The sequence below is a fragment of the Caloenas nicobarica genome, chromosome 1 (assembly GCF_036013445.1).
Source record: "Caloenas nicobarica isolate bCalNic1 chromosome 1, bCalNic1.hap1, whole genome shotgun sequence".
Classification (NCBI taxonomy): domain Eukaryota; kingdom Metazoa; phylum Chordata; class Aves; order Columbiformes; family Columbidae; genus Caloenas; species Caloenas nicobarica.
The window spans coordinates 189,888,174-189,910,383 of record NC_088245.1 but is presented as its reverse complement, the minus strand read 5'-3'; the positions used below and the strand labels follow the sequence as shown (position 1 = coordinate 189,910,383).

At 37.1% G+C, this 22,210-nt stretch overlaps 1 protein-coding gene across 7 annotated transcripts in view; it reads left to right on the top strand.

The window, feature by feature from the left end:
* Positions 1–20,413, top strand: part of NBEA (neurobeachin) — a 490,542-nt gene extending 470,129 nt beyond the window's left edge. For all 7 annotated transcript variants that reach the window (XM_065627071.1, XM_065627076.1, XM_065627075.1 and 4 more), the window contains 6 exons: positions 569–724; positions 1,598–1,768; positions 12,154–12,255; positions 15,548–15,744; positions 16,435–16,586; positions 18,668–20,413. In XM_065627071.1, coding sequence (XP_065483143.1) covers positions 569–724; positions 1,598–1,768; positions 12,154–12,255; positions 15,548–15,744; positions 16,435–16,586; positions 18,668–18,758 — 869 coding nt within the window. In that variant the 3' untranslated portion in view covers positions 18,759–20,413. The remainder of the gene's footprint in view (positions 1–568; positions 725–1,597; positions 1,769–12,153; positions 12,256–15,547; positions 15,745–16,434; positions 16,587–18,667) is intronic.
* Positions 20,414–22,210: the final 1,797 nt, after the last annotated feature.

Here is a 22,210-nt window from a genome sequence, read left to right as displayed (position 1 = left end):
GCCTCTTTTAACATTACTGCCCGTGGCCTGCCTCCCTGCTTGAGGAGTAGGTGATCACACGGTGTTTAAAATGCACGTTAGCTTTGAATAGCTTTGTTCGTTGAATCCTTACATCTTTGACCCAGTTAAGCATCTGCAGGTATGGAGAATGTCAAAGTCAAACAATACAGGCTGGGATATTTTCTGGAGAAGAGGTACCAAACAGCAAGAATTGACTTTCTGCAGTATTGTTAGCGCTGCCTTTGTAGCTCAGTTTGGTTTTGGAGAGTACTTCAGCAGCGCACTTAAAGTATCACCACATATTATGCAGTGCATCAGGCAGTTTGTAAGAAATAGTCATCTCCCGTAAAATCTTTTGTCTTATTCAAAGGGAAATCAGAAATCTCACAATAATTTCGTATTGCTGACACCCATATAGACAGCTCTAACTGTTCATATTCAGAACACTTACTCAACAACAAATTCACAGTTCATTGAAAGTTAAATGTATTCATTTTCTCCTGTAAGTGGATGACAGGAAGGTGTTGGAATGGCTTACTTGTAAAATGTGTTTTGCATTTCGTTACAGCCAATAACTCTGGTGTGAACAAACGGCAGATCACAGACCTTGTGGATCAGAGCATCCAGATCAATGCACACTGCTTCGTGGTCACAGCAGATAATCGCTACATTCTTATCTGTGGTTTCTGGGACAAGAGCTTTCGAGTTTATTCTACAGAAACAGGTAACCCTAAATACAACTACTTGTTTCTTCTTAGGTCACACAGTGGATGGTTGTCTTAATACTACCATATCTAACGCCTGTGCATACCCCTCAATAAGTGATAAAGGGCAGTTTGTAAAATCCTTCATTATTGTTTGAATTTAATAGCTTTAAGATGCTTTTTTGGGAAGATAAGGGATATAAAAGGAAATGGAAAGGCATACCATAGTTACATTCAGGGAATCGACTACATCAAACGGATCAACCAGAATTTTGTTACAATATTTTCATGGCTGTATTGTTTCTGTCTCTATTTATTTCATGTAATACGGAAGCAGGTTGCATAGCCTTCTACTGGAAACAAGGATTTTGTTTCTTTGTCTGATTTTTTAACCTATTATTGTTCATTATATTGCTAAAAACTGATTGCAGTAATAGAAAGGAGGTGATGGTCACAGTAAACCTTAGTTTGACATTAACGTAGAATAAATATACATTTTTAGTATAATAATGTAATATCATTATGGAAAAGTTCATGTGCTGTCTTACGCATATCATTCATGAAATTCACAAATAGTATTCCAAGACCACTGCTTAAATACTGATGGAGCAGGAACTCCACTTAATATTCAGTGACTGCAACACTGACTTGATTTTCAGAGATAGGGGTTAGGCTGTAGATTGACACAGAGCACAGCCCTCAATAGGAACATAAAAAGAGAGAAAAAAGTTTTTTATTCATGATTTTTTAATCTTCTTGTAGCATGTAGTGAAGTCTAATTAAAGGACATGAGGCAAAAATTACTGAATCGTTGCTAATGATATAGTTAAGAATTTCTAAATGCTGCAAGTACTTAAAAAACCTGAATTTGTATCTCTTTGCACTCCCACCAGGAAAATTAACTCAGATTGTGTTTGGCCACTGGGATGTTGTGACTTGCCTTGCCAGATCAGAGTCTTATATTGGTGGTGATTGCTACATCGTGTCTGGGTCTCGTGATGCTACATTGCTGCTTTGGTACTGGAGTGGCCGACATCATATTATAGGGGACAATCCAAATAGCAGTAAGTATCCTGTAAAAAACACCTTCCTGAGAGGTCCTCTGTCACATGCATTCATCTTTAGCATTCCTTCTGTCAACTTCAGAAGGTATTACCCAATATATCGATTACTTCACTTACAGGTTGAAAATTGGTACAAGAAGAGCACCACATGCTAAGCAATTCATTGAGCACTAGCCAAAAAAAATGTTTAAACAGGATGTGCGTGGTAACGGATAATAGCATGGGAGTAATTTTTAAATTCATAATTGCCTTTATCACTTATAACATCCTGTCATCATAAACTAGAACAAGATGGTTATGGCCTTTAAGTGACAGGACATATATCACTATATTTTGACTTTCCTTTCCCCAGAATTTTTTTTTTGGCATTTTAACTTACTCCTTTTGTGCTACAGCGTGCAAGATCAGCTGCTTGCCTTTTCAAAAAAGCAAAGTCTCACATGCCGTGGAATTAAATGAGTCTCTTTGAGAAAGGTCTTTCTATTGCAAGCAAACCTTTGAGGAAGCAATGTGACTGAATAAAAATAGAAAATGATAAAATGTCAGGAAGAGTTTACATTTCATTTGCAGGGGACTGACTATCAGTGCTCTGCGGAGTGAAGGGGAAACAATAATAATATTAATTTCTATAAGAGGACACTTAAAGTGAACTACTAATTTACAAGGTCGCTTCATCCAAGCCAGAAATGTGACCACAGCTAAAGACAAGAGCAACTTTTATCCATATACTAGAGCAGTTTTGTACAATACCAAATCCATTTCATTTAAAGCAGTTTCTGAATTCTGATTATTATTTTCAGCACAGGGACATTGCCTTTTTAGATAGACATGGAAGAATCCATCACTATCAGTTTCTATCACTATCTGGTTCGAGTAGTGACTGGAGGCAGTAGTAGATCTGTCAGTTATAGACATCTAAGTGAAAGTATTTCTTCAACTGGATGTCTGGTAGAAAAGTGTTTTATCTGTTACAAAGTAATTATTTTGTTAATTTTACAGCAGCAGATTTTTTATTGTGTTTTAATTTTCTTCCATTTGTCTGTAAGCAGAGCAAAGGGGAGACAGATAAAAGCCTCTCTTTCTCACCTGACTTTCTTTTGCTTTTATAACAGAGAGACAATGGACGGGGGAAAAAAATATGTGTTCCCATAACAAATGTCTCAAATTTTTATGTATATTCCAGGGCTATTTTGTCACTTAATTCTCAGATAGGGACAAATTCAGTCTGAGAAGGAATTTCATGTCAGGACACTGTTTAGCTTGATGCCATTTTGCTTCTTCGAATACCTGTGTAATTTCTATCAAGTATTAGTAATTTCTGTGCTAAGAGTCAGAAAAAAAACAAAAGCTTTTCCTTTGTTTCCTTTGATTATATGAGGCTTGGGCAGTCTTGCCATTAGCATCTCCTTACTGGCTGATACAAACTGCTCCAATTCTTTTGCAGATAGGTTTATTTTAGTTCTGATGCCTTTTTGTCACCATGAACATATCTGAATGCAAGAAAATCGTATGTTTTGGAATCTCAGGTTTGCCATCTTAGCTGTGTAACTTTGGAAGCGTATGCCTTGGATATCTTTAATTTTATGAAAAGAAAGGATATCAGTTAGCTGACAGCAGTCAATGGAAACAAAACCAAATTGTAAGATTTGCTCTCTGTCTCTGCCTCTATATGGATAAGTGCTGTTTTGCTGAAGTCAGATTAATGGGAGACTGTGCTGCAGATAGTCATGTCCAGGCAAATGTAATCTCACAGGCACCAGTAGCAGAACTCGGGAAGATTAAATACATAAATCCTCTGTGGTACCTTTGGAATATATTGAGCAGATTTCTTACTACTCATATTGAAGACTCACGTTGACGAAGAGTGATGTCATCACTATGACTGCTATCTCTACTTGTTGGATTAAAGTTACCATGGATATGCTAATTATGTACTAGTACCGTAGTGTAACCAGAACTTCATGTGTTGCAAATGTATCCTTACTAGCAGCTACTTTGAATTTCAAGCACATACATCAATGAGGATAGATCACATGAGTGATTACATGCCTGGAGGACTTTCTGCCTTTTAAAACTTCTCCAATTACTAAACCTTTCTGCTGAAGTAGTCACTACTGGATTCTGTTCCCTACCGTGAACAGACTTGATAGTTGTTGTAGGACCGATTCCCTGTATACTAATTTTCAGGAGTGAAGCATTCTCAACAACTCTTTATGAAAATAGGTTTGAAGTTTTACATAATTAAATCCACCGAACTACTTAAGAAACATTTCCTAATCTGTTCTTCTTCTATACTTGCTAGTAGAAGACTAGGCTTTACCTTGTAGAAAAAATGAAAGTGAGATGTTGACTGTAGGTCAAATCCAATTAGTTAACATCTTTAGAATGAATTTTCAGAAAGATGTAGATGATATTTTCAGGGGAAAAAAGGGGAACTAGTTTTTTTTAAAAGCTGTCATCTGAAGGCACAGATAAGGTATTTTATACCACAGAGTCTAAGAAGGTGAAAAATTCAAAGATCAAAGTCAGGTATAGTAATTATCTGGGTTAGATGCTTGACTTTATAATGATCTTTTAAGCTGAAGGACAGTTAATTATCAATTTCAGCTTCAATGCATCCAATTACCAAGAGGAACTTTAGTTGTTTCAGAAAATGTTAAGGGGTGCGGGGAGCCGGGGGGGGTGGGGGGAGGAGGGAAGCAAGCCCCCAGTCCTAAACAGTTTATGTAATTTAACATTTGTATAGAAAAATGTAGATGCCATTTCCTTAGAAAACATAGCAATCACAATCATTTATTGTGAAACACTCTGTGGCAAAAGATTGTCAGAACAAACTCCTTACCGATTCTGCTAAAATTCCATATTCATGAGTCCATGAGTTAGTCAGATAAAATCTTTACTAAACAGCACATATGTCGGTAACCTGACCTGTTGGACTTCGGTAGAGCCTTCTGCTGAAATACCCGTGCGGGCATGTGCTCAGAGGGTGACCTTAGCTGTGTCTGTGGGAAATACACAACCAGCTCTGGTTTAAAGAGGAGAATGCAGAATTGCATCTTGGATAAGACTCTTGCAAGTGGCTGCTCCAGCGCAGTAGTTGAAAACTTGCCTACGAAAGAATGATGAGCTTCATCTTATAATTTTAAAAGAATTCTTCCAATCAATGCATTTATGAAGTTATTACTTTTATTCTACAATAAGTATCAAAAAGGAGTTTCTGGTTGTTTGCACTTGTCACAATTTCTTGACACTTCACACAATTGCTGTGAGAAGACTGATGTTTTACCAGATTTTAAATACAATGTTTTCCATGAAGTAACTTTCAAAAAATAGCTCATGAAACCCCTTCTGGTTAGATATGTCCAGGAAGTGAGAGATTAAGTTCTTGGTCTCCAGAGACGGGGGGAGTTCAAACCTGCATTCCCATATTCACAAGCATATGCTGACTATCAGGCTATAAATTAATGTGGGAGGGGCCCTCTGTGAACTTCCAGCTTTGGTGGAAAGCAAAATTATTTTCTCTGCTCTTGTTTATGGATTGTATGTGACATGATGATTGGATAGAAATAGAGATAAATCAATAAATCGCGAGGCAAAACTGTGTACCTTCAACGGTGGTATGTAGGACAAATCTTCTTACTTGTACCTTCGCTGGTCCAACAAAAACTGGTTTCAGGGCTATGCACTGGCTAAGCTCCAATAGCAGTGACAGAAAATGTCCTTTCCAGCCTAGACTAGAGGCTGGTGCCGGGGGATGCTCCTGGGAAGTGGGAGGTGTGGATTCAAATTATGTATGTTTGAGCCTCCCCATATTTCTTTATTTTATTTAGCCAAAATTGCCCATCTGAAATAGGTAATCTAGATCTTAACCATATTAAGTTGATGACCACATTTTATAAATCTGCTACAGTTGAGAGAACAGTGAAAGGAATCTGTTTTCTCTTGGGAAGACACAGCACATGCAAAGGACATAGTTTGCTTATTTTAATTCTTTGAAGTGATCTGGCAAATGTAAATCTCTGCAGTTCTAACAGACTGAATAGAAAAATTATTGTGATGGAGTTTGACAATTTGTGTTTTGATTTTTTTTCTCTTATGATATATAGGGATTTGTTTTAGCTGAGAGCTAATTTGTGTACAAATTTCTTCTCACATTGTAACTGTATTAGTCATCACAAAAAGGAGCAAAGAGAGTACATGATATGCCCTGAAGTTCAATGTGTATCGTTATAGTTGTTTTATTTTTATATTTTATGATTGCTTTATTGAATGTCTCTTTCAAACAAGTGACTTTGAAAATGAGAATTATCTCCAAGTCTTTGAACAGATACCAAAGTAGATGATAGAATTGCAGAAAAGTGAGGGACAGATGCTTTCATCTGAAAGAGACACAAATTCAGAAACTAATTTGGAAGTGATAAAAATTAATTTGCACACTTTAATTGGAATCAGACTCCTGCATGAAAGAAAGGAAGGGTAGGCAGCTTGTGCTAAAAGCTGATTGAATTTTTTGTCAGGTAAGTACGTTGGACTTGGCCGCTTATCCTCTTGAGCCTTTCTGTGCAATATATTACATTCACCCTCTGACTGGTGTTCTTTAAAAGGATCAATGCTATTTCTGTTTTGTCCCTAGAGCCTGGAATTTCATTGATCTTGGGACTTGACATTTCTCATTACTTATTGTAGCTTCCAAGAGGATGGTCACAAGAGGTGTGAGAGTTAACTCTGCTTTTTCTAATGCGAACTGTGCTGACCATTGGAAAATATTGTCTCTATCAGCCCTAAACTGGGTTTGTTTGGCATTATAAGATGATCCTCAGAGGTGCTAACTATTCATCCTATCCCAGTGCGTGTATTCTGTATATACCTGAAATAGAGGGTATGCACTAACATAAAAGATCTTTTTCAAGTTAACTGGCACTTTTTTTTTAAGTCTGTCATGAAGTTTCCTTTTATGTATTCCTTTCACGTAACATATTTTTGAAACAATTTTAAATTGTGAAGATAGCAGGTTTTGAGAGTCTGTATGTTGAAAGAGTAGTTATTCGAAACTCAGAATATTCACTTATTCTTTTACATCGCTCTACATTTTAGTCCCCAACAACATGCCCTAGTTTAACCTTTAAAGAGCAGCAGTTTAAAAATAGCCAGCGCAGTTTTCCATATCAAGTGGACTGGATGGCTCTTCTGAAGTTCCTGCACAAGCACATTGGCACACATGACATCTGCTTGGCCCATTTAAAGACTTATTATGGTACTTGTATGTTTGTGCAATTTAGGTATTAGTTCTTAAAAGATGGTATCTTAGCACTGTTCTGCCAGAGAAGCAGCTCTTTGAAATCTAGTGTGTAATTTTTACTCGCACCACCTCTACTGTGGTAGCCAAAGACATCTTTCTCCTGAGACTGCTATGCAAAGGTAAATGAGTCAATAACACACCTGGACTAGTGCAGTTCTAAACAGCATTTTATCAGCAGATGTCTGTGCCCATGCTTTGCTGTGCCCCCCGTGGGAGCTGTACAGTGCAGGGTGTACAGCACCTTGCTGAAGTTCCAAAGCCATTTAGTGGAAGAGATAGGAAGAGAAACTGCAAATCCTTACTCTTCTCTCCTCCACTCTTTTTTTCCTTTTGGGATCTGGATAGGTGCAAGGTACCTGCAAGTCCACTCACCTGGGAAAATTGTCTCTAGATAGATATATAATGCTGCTCACATTCCTCAGCAAATAAACCAGTTCTGCCAGAAGTGAGAATATTTTTAATATATGAATATTTTTTTCTGTCAGCGATCTTTTTTTTACAACTATTGCTTCCTCATGTTGTGGATGTTGTTGTTGGCAACTTCATATTTTGAAATATTCCTGTTTATTTGCCTTACTCTTATTGTTTCGTCAAACTCCAGGATGGTTTTTTCTGACCGTAAAAACTGAAGAAGGCTTTTACATTTTCACTTCCATGAAAGCCATACTATTTTCTAAGATTTTTTTTTTCTGATGAGTATCCCGTCAGCAGTGCTACTTGTAAAGAAAACAGTAAAGTATAATATTTTTAGCAAATAATTGAGCCGTAGCATTGTACTTGCTTCCATCGAAGTCAGAGATGAAATAGAAGCTGGAGTTTGCCTTGTGCTCTCATGTTGCTTTATACAGAAGATTCCTAGATGTGTCCCCATAGCAATCTGTACATAATTCCTGGATAAGGACAACATGAGACAAACAGTAACACTCTGTGTTCTCTTCTTTTTTTTTCCTTAGCTTGCGAGAACACCATTTGTTCCAGAAGAACCTTACGATACTATTAAGCATTATGCTTTTCAGAGAGAAGGGACGATGTACTTTATTTTGGATTTTGTAGAAAAACTTACTTGTTTGGAAATACAGCATAGATTATTTTTTTCTCCTTCTACTCTCTAGTAATTCGGTTCAAAGGTGCTCCTTTGGGGAAATTACAGGGAGTTTACAGTGATTGTATCTCAGTTCATAGGTAGGTTATTTTCACCTACAATTCCCTCAGAGCTGCAGCCTTTGACCTCTGGCTGTATTTATCAGTGGTGATGTGACAGTGACAGAATATTTTGCTAGATTTTGAATGATTCCTGGAGTCCACAACTTCTGTCCTTAGCAATAAATGTAATATGACTGAGGTTCTCTTTGCCATGCCACAGCTTTTCCTGTAGAAAGTATCACTGAATACTTTTTCTTTGAGCCCCAAGGGGAAAAACCCATTTTCAATTACTGTTGGACTGTTACTCCTAATAATGATATTCCATTATTAATTCTTATTTACAGAAAAACAGGACCCAAAGATCTATGTTGCAGGGCCATTGTTTCTTATAAGCATTTTCCATTATAAATCAAGAAGTCAATTAAATATGCTCATTTTTGATTTTCATGATATTATAGTGTTTACCTAGGATGCACTGAGGAAAATATCCTTTGGAAAATTGCATTTTTTCTTTTCCCTTAAAAAAGTTCTAACCATCTAGTAATTTCATTCAGCCTTGCAGTCTGATGACATTACTGTATGCCACCTCTGAGCATAATCAGAGTTTATGCCAAGATGACCCTTGAGCATAATTTCCCTTTTTTCCAGGAGGACATACAGAATTTAAAAAAAAAATAGTTTAAAGTTCTGAATTTAGTTGAATTGCATTTTTTTTCACTTTTCTGTCATGCACTTGAAGAAAAGAAAACCTCAAAAGGAGATGGGGTTCTCAACATTGACATTGCTGAGGAAATTAAAAAAATGTAAATCTCAAAATATACCTAATCTTTGATGATATACACAAAGCATCTTTCTCTGTTTCCTCCCACATCCATCCTTCCGACATCCATCCTTCCCTAGCAGTAAAGCCCAGTTTTCAGTCCACGTCTTCAGTTTCCAGACCAGAAAGAATCTTTTTTTGCAGTCTAGATGAAAGATTGGGAAAGTAGGATTTATTGAGGTGCCTGCTTTCATCAGAGATAGGAAAGTGTTAATGTGTCTGTACAATGCAATGATAAGACCAGGTAGATTGACCTACCATGTACTGTTGGATCCTAATTGAAATCCCTAAATCCATGGTTGATAGTTCTCAGCTGTTTCAGAAAGATAGTAAAGTACCTGGAATTATTATTAAAATTTTGATGACAAGAGATGTTAGGGTTTGGCAAGAAATACTGTAGATTCACCCTAAATTTTCAAGAACTATTGTTATATACAGTTCTAGCTACCCAAATTTTAAGAAAGAACTTGGAGCTACACAGGGACAGAAATGGGCACAGAAATGCTACAATGACTAACAAATGTCAAGCCCATCGCTTCAAAGGAGTTTATATGAGTTTGGTTTGTTTAGTAGCGTCAAAAGGAAAGACAAAGAGGACTGATTTATTCTGTAAGTACATGGGTGGGAAAAACACAAGAGAGGGAGAAGACTTGAAGCTAAAGGAAAGTGCTGACACAAGAATAAAGACAAGTTAGACAGGAATAAATTCAGGCTGAAAATCAGGATGTTTCTCTCCTTTAGATTAGGAAAGGTCTGAAACATCCTTCCAAGTTGCATACCCAGAAAATGATTTCATTGATTTATTAACAGGTTTATATGACGTGAGTGTCCGCAATAAAGAAGGCTAAATTCATTAACCCACAAAAGTGTATCTAAGCCTCCATTCCTAATGCGTATCTTTCAAAAACCCATGCAATATTGCTTAACTATTCGGGTAGTTCCCTTCTCAGTTTGTTTTAGTGTTTAACTGTTTTTCCAGTTAGGAAACTGCATTTTATTGCCAGGTTGAAATGTGTGCAGCCGTTCACCCATTGGACCTCACTGTGTCATTAGCTGCAAGATGAATTTCTGGGCTATTGGAGATCTTTTACGCCTGTGACCCTCAGCTGCCGTGGTTAATTCACTGCTTTGTTACCTCTGCAGTGAAGAAAGAAAACACTTTAAATACTGTGCAGCCTCCTGTCTTATTCTCTGTATCAGCTGTATGACCCTCCTTTATGCTTATTTCTGTGAATGTGGTCTACCATGGCAAGGTAGCTCTCGACTCCTATTTGCTGTTCTAGGGTGTTGCATTGAAAGTTAATGTTGAGGATGTTTTTCTTTCTGGCTCCATAAATCCTCCTCTGTCTCATGGCTTTCCAGAATAGAATCTCCTCTCCAGTGAGCAGCTCTTGTCCTTGTCCAGGAGTGCCAACCTTCCACCTGGCTGAATTCAAAATAAATAAAATAAATAAGACTCATTTTGCTGCCTTTTCATTTAACTAGGCAATGCAGAGAATGTTATGTAATGACTTCCTTCATTATGCAGTTGCCCATAAGTCTTTCTATCAGTTTTATATACAACCAAATCTTACCAGCAAAGTTTGTATATCATACTGCAGGTAACGTTATTGGCTAGTATTCGATCAAGAATCAATTCCCAGCTCCTAATTGAATACTCCAATTTGCAATGTCCTGATATGTAGCTCATAGCAGATACTTTTCTATGAACAAAAAATTTTAAGATCTGTTACTGAACCAGCTTGTGTGCTATCCATGTTGTCCACAGTCAGTTCCATATAAAACAGGTTTATATCAAAACATTGTATTACTAAGACAAATATATTAAAAAAATACATAGGGGCCATTTTAACATAGCCACCTTTATCAGCTTTATCAGTACATGTCATCCTGTCAAAAATAGATACGAAGCTTGCTTGACGAGACTCCCATTCCAGTACTGACTGACATTAATGAGATTTTTGTTTGCAATTCCTTGTTGACAGAACTGTGGATTAACCATTTTGTTATTTTGCATAGGATTAATGTTACAATAATTCATCTGTAGTTCATTAGGTTATTACTTTTGTCCTTTTTAATTCTTTGAACTACAGTGGCAGAGCTCCAGTCCTTTGGAATTTCCCAATTTTGTATATTTCATTTGTACAAAGTACAGATGAAATCTGTGTTCTCTAGCAAGTTGCTAATTTTTTGTTACTGATTAACTATCTTTGCCTGGGAAAGCAATATTTAATACAGAACAATTCCTTACTGCCTATAGGAGTTCCACTATTAAGATGTCAGTATGTGCTATTATTAGAAGCAATAGAAATGTTTCTGTTTGTCATATAAACACTCCACTATTTCCTACTTGTTTGAACCCAAAATAAAATACATTTCGTTCCTGAATACAAAAAATTAATATTTGGGGATTAGTCTATCCTACTCTATAAAAAATTAAATGTGATAAAAATGCCCTGGGTATCTGTAGTGATATAGATAAAATTATGTATACCCAGAACCATCTTTAGGTAAAATTTTAATCTATAAGCATTCCATGTGTCTCTGAATCACTAATGCCTATGGAACAGTAGTATCTTTCTAGTACAATACTGTTCCTCCTCTCTTTTCCTACCCCCAGTTTCATGGAACAAATTATGATCATTAATATAGGAACATCTCCAACTCATGCTACTGTTTAGGTTCCTAGCAGAAGTCTAGAGAAAGATATGTTCAATAGCAGATCTTTACATTACAGCTGCTTTTAATATCACCACTTCATGTTCTTTATCTGAAATACACATTTTCAGTATTTTTAGGTCATAAAGCAGGGATGTATTGCTATCATTTGTGTACTGTAAACAGCATGCAGTCCATAATTTCTAAACCAAAGAAGTTTGTTTTTTCTTAATGCATTGATTAACACATTGGGAACCTGTGCTTATGAAACTTGATGATATCTGAATGTATTTCGCTCCGAAACCTACGTGTGAGATATTTAAACACACTGCACCTCTCTGATGCTTACTGATTTAAGGCAAATCACAGCAAAGTTCTTTTGTTGATGAACTGGGTCTGATTTGGCATTCCTCTGTTTTTTCTTTTTTTTTTTTTTTTGTTTTTCTTCTTGTGTGTTTTAAACAGGTGATTATCCAGCTCCTCGAGCTGTTCTAACTGGTCATGACCACGAAGTTGTCTGCGTGTCGGTCTGTGCAGAGCTGGGACTCGTTATCAGTGGTGCTAAAGGTCAGAAATGATTTTATAATTTAAGTCTTAACATTTTTAGAGCCTTTTTAGCAGTACTTCTCAGTCTTTCCTCAAGCCACATATACATTAATTACCCAAAGTCTCCTCTACTAAGATGTGTTGTAATTCTGGGGGAATCTGCAGCAGCTTACTCTGAACGTTATTACTTACTATCTGTACTTATGAGGTTTAGACACAAATTAAGTTGATCATTCATTCCAGCCATCAGCCTGTGCTACTATTCCCCTCAGATCTGGAAAAGCAGTTGATAAAAATTTATACAATAATGACATCTACTGATTTTGAAGAAACCTGTTGATAGAGACATATTTAGGAGAGGGTCAGCTCCAGGTTCTCTGCCCTGATCTTAATTGGGTGGCAGTTTGTAGGACTGACTTCAGCCTCCTTGGCAAGGCAAGCAGGCTCGATTTGCTTGGGTTTGGATTTGTGGACGGTATTTCATCCAGTAGTATTTTTTATAGTGGATTCCAAATAATGAGGAGTTTGTGGGTTTGTTGTTACCTCTCTTCTAATAAATTCTTTGAGCCATCTGTTCACACTTTCCCCCTCTTACTCATCTACGGGATCCAGAGTATCCAACGATTGCTAATACAATGTTCAAAATACCTTTCCAAAACTGCAGCCATCTCCTGTATAACTGGTATTCAATGTAAATAAAGCACCACCTCAATGAGTGTTTGCTTCATCTTTCCTTATTCTGTTTCACCTGCATGTGTTCCATTTTACTTGTTCTGCCCACTTTCTCCTTTTTCCCCTTAATCCCAGGTCCACTTTTTCCCCCCACTACTCTCTCTCATTCAGCTTCTTTTCTTGATTTGGCTAACTGCATGTCTTTTTCTGGTTTTCCTGTTGGCCTCCCCCTCCTCCACCTTCTCTCCCACTTTCTTTTATGTTACAATATCTCTTCTCCCTTCTTATTTCCTTTCTTTACATTACCCTTGTCCTTAAGGTTCTTCTTCCTCGTGTATCTTCCTTTCTCATTTCCATTCCCCTTCTACATCCACATCCAGCTACTTGCTTTCTCTGTCTACAGCACTGCCTGTTTTATACATGCACATGAATATCCTTGTACTCCTTTTTAAAAACTTTGCTGCTTCTGAGGGTAGGAAGGATGCGATGCTTGTGCTGTCTGCTTTTCCTCACAGCTGAGCTCCTGGGTTATTGCTGGAGCTCGACATTTCTTTCCAAAGCTGAGTATGAAACTTTTGAGTAAAGGCATTTTTTTAACAGGAAACCCTAGTGGGTCATTTGCTCTCATAATGACATACTACATAACAATTGCAGGCAAAGTCAATATGTTTGTGAAAAAAATGTACAGTGATGCTGAACCTGAAGTTTTTTCTTGCAGCACTGCTATTTCTTATCTTTTAAGGCAGCTTTATACACACTGCCATAATAGTGTACCCTTTCCAACTATCCTGTTACAAAATTCCACTTATTAGAATGACTACTTCATTAAGTTTGTGGTGCTTTGGTAACATATATTTTTAGAGAGAAAGGTTGCCAGAGGACCAAAGACTTTTGCATCAAATCCCAAACGTTTCTAATTGATCAAGAGCAATGGAGGACCAGTCTATCCCTTGCGTTACTCTTCCCATATTCTTCCTCTTCAAAGTCAGGATGAAAACCATATATAAATGCAGAGAGAAAAATCTCTTTTTTATTGCTGTTTTCCATAAGATGCCTATTTTAAAGCTGCTGCTCCAGTCCCTTTCCAGTGTCATTTCATGGCAGTGCTGTGTTGCTCTGCTGTCCTGCTCCCTGGCTGTGGCACTGCGACAGCATGCAGCACGCCAGAGAACCTGCTCAGGCGGGGAGACAGCACACATAGGACTCCTCTGAGAAATATCCTGTGCGTCAGGCTGGTGTTTGTGTGTTCTTGTCCAACAAGCCCAAAAAAAGAGTAGTCAGACTGTATGTCTTTACAGTAGCATCCTAAATCAAAGGATTTGCTTTGCCGTTTCCTCTCCATGACCAGTCAACTGAGCCAAGGTAGTGGCAGTTTGTCAGTGTGCTTAAATACAAAGGTATTACACTTTCCTTTTGAAAAATCTAACATCGTAATTATACTAAAGGTGGAGGCTTCACTTCTTACGACATTCTGGCACTTTTATATTTCCAAAGCTGAGACTCAACTATTTGAGAAAATAAATTAATTCCATTGCAGTCATATCCTATGGACCCAGTCAGGCTTCAGGTCTCTCTGTGTAAGGCTTTATGCAAGTAAACATGAATAAAAACCTGTACCAGAGGACTCACAGATGAATGCACTGATGCTGTGATTCGTTCTACCTGGGCAAACCCAGCTGCTGTGTGAATTTCAGAGAAGTTAAAAGGGCTTAACGTGAGGTGGCTGAGGCTGCCAGTATGAATTTACTTGCAGGATCATAAGCCAGTTGTATAAGGAAGAGTTTACTGTGCTGTCCAGGAGTATCCTGTGATTCATAAAAGAAAACATTTAGTATTTCCCGTGTCTCATTACATTTATCACAGAAGAGACTCTTTTCCTTAGTAGGAATACTGATCTCACTTTCAAAAGAGCTTTTCTCATACATCTTGAAATGGAAATAGCCTAGTTTTGCGTCTTAAAATGAACATTCTATATTTCATAGCTGTTTTTTTCTTTCATCAGCAGTAATACAAAGACATTAAAATCTCATATTAAAATCTCTTTGGAGTAAATGCAGTTATAGCATGGTCTCCTGAATTCCAGATATCATAGTAACTCTGTTGGCTGTCAGATGAAGCCCATTGTTGAAACAATTCAGGACTGAAATCTATGTACGTAACACATTCATTTGGGGAGAGGACCTACAGGAACTGCCATTGTCTATCGGAGAAATATGCAGTGATATGATTATATGCCCACTGGGAATTGTTCCTACTAGTCACTGATAGGGCCCCATCTGTTTAATGTGAATGGGCAGGCTAAAGAGAGCTCATCTTGTTGGAGGAAAGGAGTAAGACTGAGGCTTCTGAATGCTTGGAAAGAGGAAATAATATTTGAGAAGATAGATCAATGGAAACTCCTACCAGCTTCAGTAAATAATAAACTACCACTTTTAGGCACGTTGTCTCTATTTTCTTAATACATTAGCTCTTGCATTTCCTTTTCTGTTGTGTATTTTAAATTCTTGAAGCAAACATTGCAACTTCTTATATCTGTGCAGGACTGATGTGATATAAATGCGTATTGTGCATTGCCTTTGTGCAGAGCATATATAGTTTGTACAAGCAGTAAATGTATGATATATTGTGTTTTCATATACAGAAGGTCCTTGTCTGGTACACACAATTACTGGAGATTTGCTGAGAGCCCTGGAAGGAACAGAAAACTGCTTGTATCCTCGTTTAATTTCAGTATCTAGTGAAGGTCACTGCATCATCTACTATGAACGAGGACGGTTCAGCAATTTCAGCATTAATGGCAAACTCTTAGCTCAGATGGAGATCAATGATTCAACCAGGGTAAATCTAAATGCAAACAAACATTTGTTGTGTCTTGCCTTTATTAATTAAAATAAATTGAATTTATTTGCCATGTGGTTTAAAGGAAATCACATATGTAAATTGCTGCCTCCTGGTTAAGTCATATTCAAACACAGACCCTCTTGTCTCCGTCTCCAAATGCAAAAACGCACTTGAGCTTTTCCAGAATAAATAAGAACAAATTGTTTATGATCCTGGAATTTTTGTTTGGAATTAAATTTCAGTGGGAAATACGTCTTTAAAACAAAATGCTCTGAAAAGAGTCCATTCTTCATTTATCAGCCAAGACATGAATTCATGCCTTCAGGGCTCTGCTCTGTCACTAGCATTTGAAGCAGCATTAGGAATGCAGATTGCTGCTCTGCCTCAGGTGTTAGTGATGGCACCAACTATTGTAGAACAAACATAGAAATGTTATATCCTGAACTCAAGTCTTTTTGGTTATATATTGTGTTTAAAACCACACAATTGTTTTATTTAAAATTTGGAGATCCAAAATTCGTTGGTTTATTTTCTGATTGGGGAGAAAGAGGAGTGGGAGCCTTTTTCTTCAAATTTAACATCAGTACAGCAAAAAAAAATCCTTATAAGCTAATTAAATTTTTGTAATATTGACCTGCTTCCATAAAAGCTCACTTTGTGTTTGGGTTTTGTCTTTTTCTGCTGAAGGCCATCCTCCTGAGCAGTGACGGGCAGAACCTGGTGACAGGGGGAGACAATGGCGTAGTAGAAGTGTGGCAGGCCTGTGACTTCAAGCAGCTCTATATTTACCCTGGCTGTGATGCTGGCATAAGAGCTATGGATCTGTCTCATGATCAGAGGTGAGTTTGTCGTTAAAATTTGTATGTAAATGGTAAAATTGTATAAAGTATACATCTCCATGAACTTTAAGGTATGAATTTATGGTACGCAACCATTAACAGGGTATGGTACAAAACCATTGCCCCAGGTGTTATCTCGTTGATTTGTCTGACTCAGCATTTTTCTGATCCTTGAGTCTCGTAGTGCAAGCACTTAACATTAAGGTGAGGTCTTACACCACTGAAGTCAGTAAGCCAGAGACTGAGCTAGCAAAATATGAGGAAAATTACATTAACCTAAGAACATAGGAATAGTCAGACTGAATTGGAGTGCAGCAGTGCCTATTAACCAGTGCCTTAAAACCAATTACAAAAGTTTGTGGTACGTTTCTGATTTTCAGCTATGCAGAGCTTGAGAACTCCTTGGGGTTGCATCTAGACTATAATGTATAGTATTATCAGTGGATCTATCCACCAGGAGTGAGTGTGGTCCTTTCCTTTGACCATGAGCAATGGAGTTCCAGCATACAAGCCTAGATCTTTGCAGTCACTGCTGTGGCACTAAAATGCACACTATCAATGTAAAAGGTGTATGAACCTGGTCCCTCAGTCCTCTATTGTAATGTGATTATAACATAATCCTATGTGTTGCATTTATGCAGGGTTATGAGTGGATTTGCTGTTTACATCATGCATCAGTCTTGTATTTCTTATTAATATACAAACTCATGCAAAGAATTCACAGGACATCAGAAAAATCATACAGCATTCATTTCAGTTTATTTTTCTTACACTTTTCAGCATTCCCGTGCTGTGTACCCATTTTATAAAGCAACACAAACACCTATAAACAAAATATGTACCTAATTTACTCATGTATGAGGGGATGATTGAAACAAGTTTTTTGTCTCAAATTTAGTTTAATAGAACTAACTTACTGGAAGAGGCTTATTTGCTTCTGGAGCTTCGCCAGTTTATGCATACAGTACTATGCTCTGTTTGAAGAGATTTATTTACTCTGCAAAAAAATTCAGCTAGCCTATTTTCTCTATCCCTTATTGTAACACCAGGCTGGGAAGCCCCAGCTGTGCAAAGTGCTTTAAGTACTGCTTAGCTTTAGTCACATAATTAAGCAGAGAATGGCTTTTGTATGGTTTGATAGAAGTGGTGATAGACATCTAATCCAATTTTAAAACTCAGCTTCCAGAATTAGAGGATATGTGATAACTGGAAAATCACCTCAACTGTTGCTACCAGAACAATGTAAATATGGGGCTACATTTCAATATGAAGCTTTTTAGGAGCACCAAGGTGTGATCAGCTTATGATTAAGGGATCAGTTCAGTTGTCTTTGCAAAGGCATCTCATTCTGTCTGGAAGGCCCTGGGATATCCAGCTGATCCCAGCTGCAGCCCTAAGTGCGGAGCACTCCACACGTTCTGTGTTGCAGCTGCCACCCATCATAGACATGTCAGCCATCCTGGAGCACCTCCAGTGGCACAAGGTGCTTAAAATTAGGCAACTGCATTCTAAAACACCTGAATGAAGGTGTTTTGGCTTAGGTGTCTTCAGTGAGCAACAGGAATAAACTCCCATAATAACCCTGGCAGTTTACTTGCTACAGCCTGTAGAGTCTAGAGGACAATGAAGCTCATCCTAAAGCATATGCCCAGTGACCTGTAGAGGTTGGTCTCAGGCTGCGCTGAGGGTGCTGATTAGGGCCTAATTCAGTTGCCTCCCCATAGCCAGTTAGTGCTGCTTGAAAAGCCTCAGAGGTCTGAGGTATGTACCTGGGGTAGGTAGCACATATGACAAAGGACCAAGTGAAGACCCACGCCCTTCTGAAAAGGCAGCTGGAGGCAAGGCAGGATATACAAGAACACCTCAAATGGCATAGATGCTTTTAGCTATATGAAAGTGACTGAATGGATCTCTAGATTTCCTTTGCCCATAATGGCAACGTAGAAATTTGGCTCATTTGTCAACACCTTCAGATGTTGCAAAAAGTGCCTCGTTCTTATAGCTTTTTTACTGTTTATGGCAAACCATTGCTCAAGAAGGTAAAAGAGGATTAACAGGACCATCTTTTCTATCTTTTTCAGAACTCTGATTACTGGCATGGCTTCTGGCAGCATCGTAGCTTTTAATATAGATTTTAACCGGTGGCATTATGAACATCAGAACAGATACTGAAGCAGAATGAAGAACTGAAAGCCCAGGTAAAGCTGAGAGCACAAGTGCTGCAATGAAAGGTGTAGTCTCTGGTGGAAAACCACGTCTGCATTGACCTCCGTTGTACATTCCATTACACCCAGCAATAGCTGTACATTGTAGTCAGCAACCATTTTACTTTGTGTGTTTTTTCACAACTGAACACCAGCTGCTGAAAAGCAAGCTTCTATCATGTAAATTATATGAATTAGGAGATGTTTTGGTAATTATTTCATATATCTTTGTTTATTGAGAAAAGGTAGTAGGATGCGCCACAAGAGACTTTTGAAAATTCTGAGGAACTTTGTGTCCAGTTGTTTCAATGTTTAGGCTTTGAACCTAACATGCATCCCATCTCCAGCCTCTTTTCAAGCTGAGATTAAAAAAATATGTTTGATACTTTGTACATCAGATGCACATCTTAACTTTAAAGGGGTACTTTTGTAAAAGTAAAACCTTGTATAAAGAACAAAACCGTTTCTTAATTTTATTGTGGAGTTACAACTTGCATGTACTTTAAACCTGAAGTCTTGAAGGAACAGGTGCATTCACATAAATCAGACTGGAGATCTGCCTAAGGGTACAGCTTGTGTTAAAGGGTTGAATTTGGGAGCAAACAGTAATTTTGACATTTCCACCAACACATGTTTTTCACTTTTTGAATCTAAACTATACCCCTTTTAAGTGGAGTTCTGCTCATGAAGCATTTGGATAAAAAGCCATCATTTGCCATATTTATACTTTATATATACAACAGAAAATGAATTCCTCCCTTTTAAATTCAAAGACTAGACAGAAAGGGAGCAAAGAGGGACATTCACTTCAGTGCTTTGTAATGCTTAATGACTCCCAATACAGACAAAGTGCTATACTTCTGGATTATTAGCATTTGGCGTACAAACCATGGGTGAGAGAGTCCCCAGTGATTTTTTTTTACCTTATTTTTCCTCTGAGCAGCTTGGTTTATTTGACAGCCTTAGCTTCATTGTAAAGGTGACTGAAGTTATTCTTTTCAGTTCCGAAAATCTCACCTGAAGCCACTCAGACTAAGGCACTTCATGTTTTACAATATTGTAATGATAACTATCTGAATAATTTTCTGCACATTGTACTGATCAAATTACACACCCAGGGGTATATACATTTAATTCATGTTTCTTCTTTGTATATTTGGTGACTGTATTGTCATAGATGTACATATTGTGTCGGTAGGGCTATGAGGCATGTAACAGGAATGTAATTTTCTCAGAATTTACACTTGCAGTCATTTATTTAAAAAGATAATGGATTCTTTGTATTGGCACTTTGCACCAGAAACATATCATTATTTATTGATGTGATTACTTATTTGTTATCCACCTTGTATTAGTAAGTTTAGCACTGAATTTCCTTCTTCATTGTTGTTTGTATTTATAAGGTTTGAAATCATGGGGATCAGTGTAATGATTAAGTTATTCATCACCCGTCTGTAAGCAATATCTTGAGTTTGTAGCTTAGAATTGGGAGACTATTGAACATCTGGAAGACAAGTTCATTTCATCTTGAGATCATGGTGAAATATTTTGGATATATAAATTCCTTAAGCTATTGTAACCATGTTTTATTGCAAAGATGTAAAATATGCCAGATGTGTGTGAGTTGGAAATCAAAAAGAAAAATAAAATATGCAAAGAATTCAGTGATTGTTTTTCATGTCAATGAACTTTTTATCAAAGCATTCACATTATCCTTAGGCAGAAACAATTATTTTAAGAAATTCTCTCATATACTATGTATATGCCAAAAATTACGCATGCCCGGGTGGTTGTGTTTCGTGGGGTCTCAGGAAATAAAACAGAGGTTACAGAGTGTGTTTTGCAATTCTTGATTGTCAGTACATGAAGAGAAGCCACTAAAGATTCTTTGATCAGCAGAAGTGAAAAATCAAAGCCTTTAAGGGATATTTAAGATCCTTGTGAATAGGCAGTAATCTTATATAATAGACCTCACAGAAAGCAAAGATCTGATGAGAACCATTTTGGGTATCTCTCAATATCTGATAGGATGGAACTAATTTCATCTTATTTTAGGCATTGAATGTTAGATACATGTACTCTCCGCGTAGCAGAACAAAACAGGTGGGATAAATTGCCTTTTGGAAATGCTGAGGTCCCTACAAAGATTACAGCAACTAAGTGGAGATAGTAGCTATCTGAATGTCAGATATTAAGGTAGAAATGGAAAGCAAAATACTTCCCTCATAATTAGAAATCTCGTGTTTGACTAAAGTGGAATAACAGCCAACACTTCAATTTGTTGCCTCACTCATTGCCTTTCCATTTAGAAGGATTGTTCTTTAAACAATTACCAAAATGAACAACAGCAAATATTGGGAACCTTATTAGAATACAGTATACATTTTAGCAAATACATATTTATATCAGTCAGCTTTTGAGATGGGTAACCTGATTGGTTTTGGGCTGGAGGAGAGATGGAGGAGGAGAAGATATTGGTATGTTAATATTGGCATGTGAAACAGCTTTATTGATATGCCACAGGCTCCATTTCATTAGTAGTATACAAGTATCACCCCTCATTTCATTTTTTATTCATCAAATTGATTTTAAAAAATGCAGCATTGCAGTTAAGCAAAAAATGAGTAATGCAGCATTGCAGTTAAGCAAAAAATGAGTATTACTATTATCTTAATTAATACTGTTGTTTGCATGCAGTCTGTCATCATTATGCAAAGTACAATTTAGTCACAAAAATTAGTTGTTTTTGTGCCCAGGCAAGTTTTTCCATGAGAAATTTGCCACAGGTTACCCAAAAAATAAAAAAATCCTTCTTTATTGCATTCTTAGGTAGGGGTCACCAAGCAAGTCAGAATAATAATAATAATAATAATAATAATAATAATAATAATAATAATAATAATAATAATAATAATAATAATAATAATAATAATAATAATAATTATTATTATTATTATTATTATTATTATTATTATTATTATTTCCATTATGGTTTAAGTTTCCACAATGGCACAGGACAAGGAGAATGTACTAACAGGCTGGTATAGTCACATAGACCTGCTTGATATTAGTCTGTGTGATGAAACATTACTTCTGCGTTTTACTCTCTATTTGATTTCTTTTTTTTAAGAAAAAAAAAAGTTATGATTGTGCCAAGATATTTAAATTCATTTGTTGTTTTTGTTAATTTGTGATGACTACATTAGTATACACTTATCTGTTGCAGGGCCACTTAGTGTAGAAACATAGTATTTACAGATCTCCAGCTTATGTCACAAGACTTTTCCAAAGCTTCATCTGACCCATTTCTGTCACACGATAAAGCTGGGCTGACTCACCTTTTTCCTGTGTAGAAATGAGAGTTACTGATCTCAGGGTGTCTCTGGGAGCTGCCTGTGGAAGATGAACCAGTTTTGACCA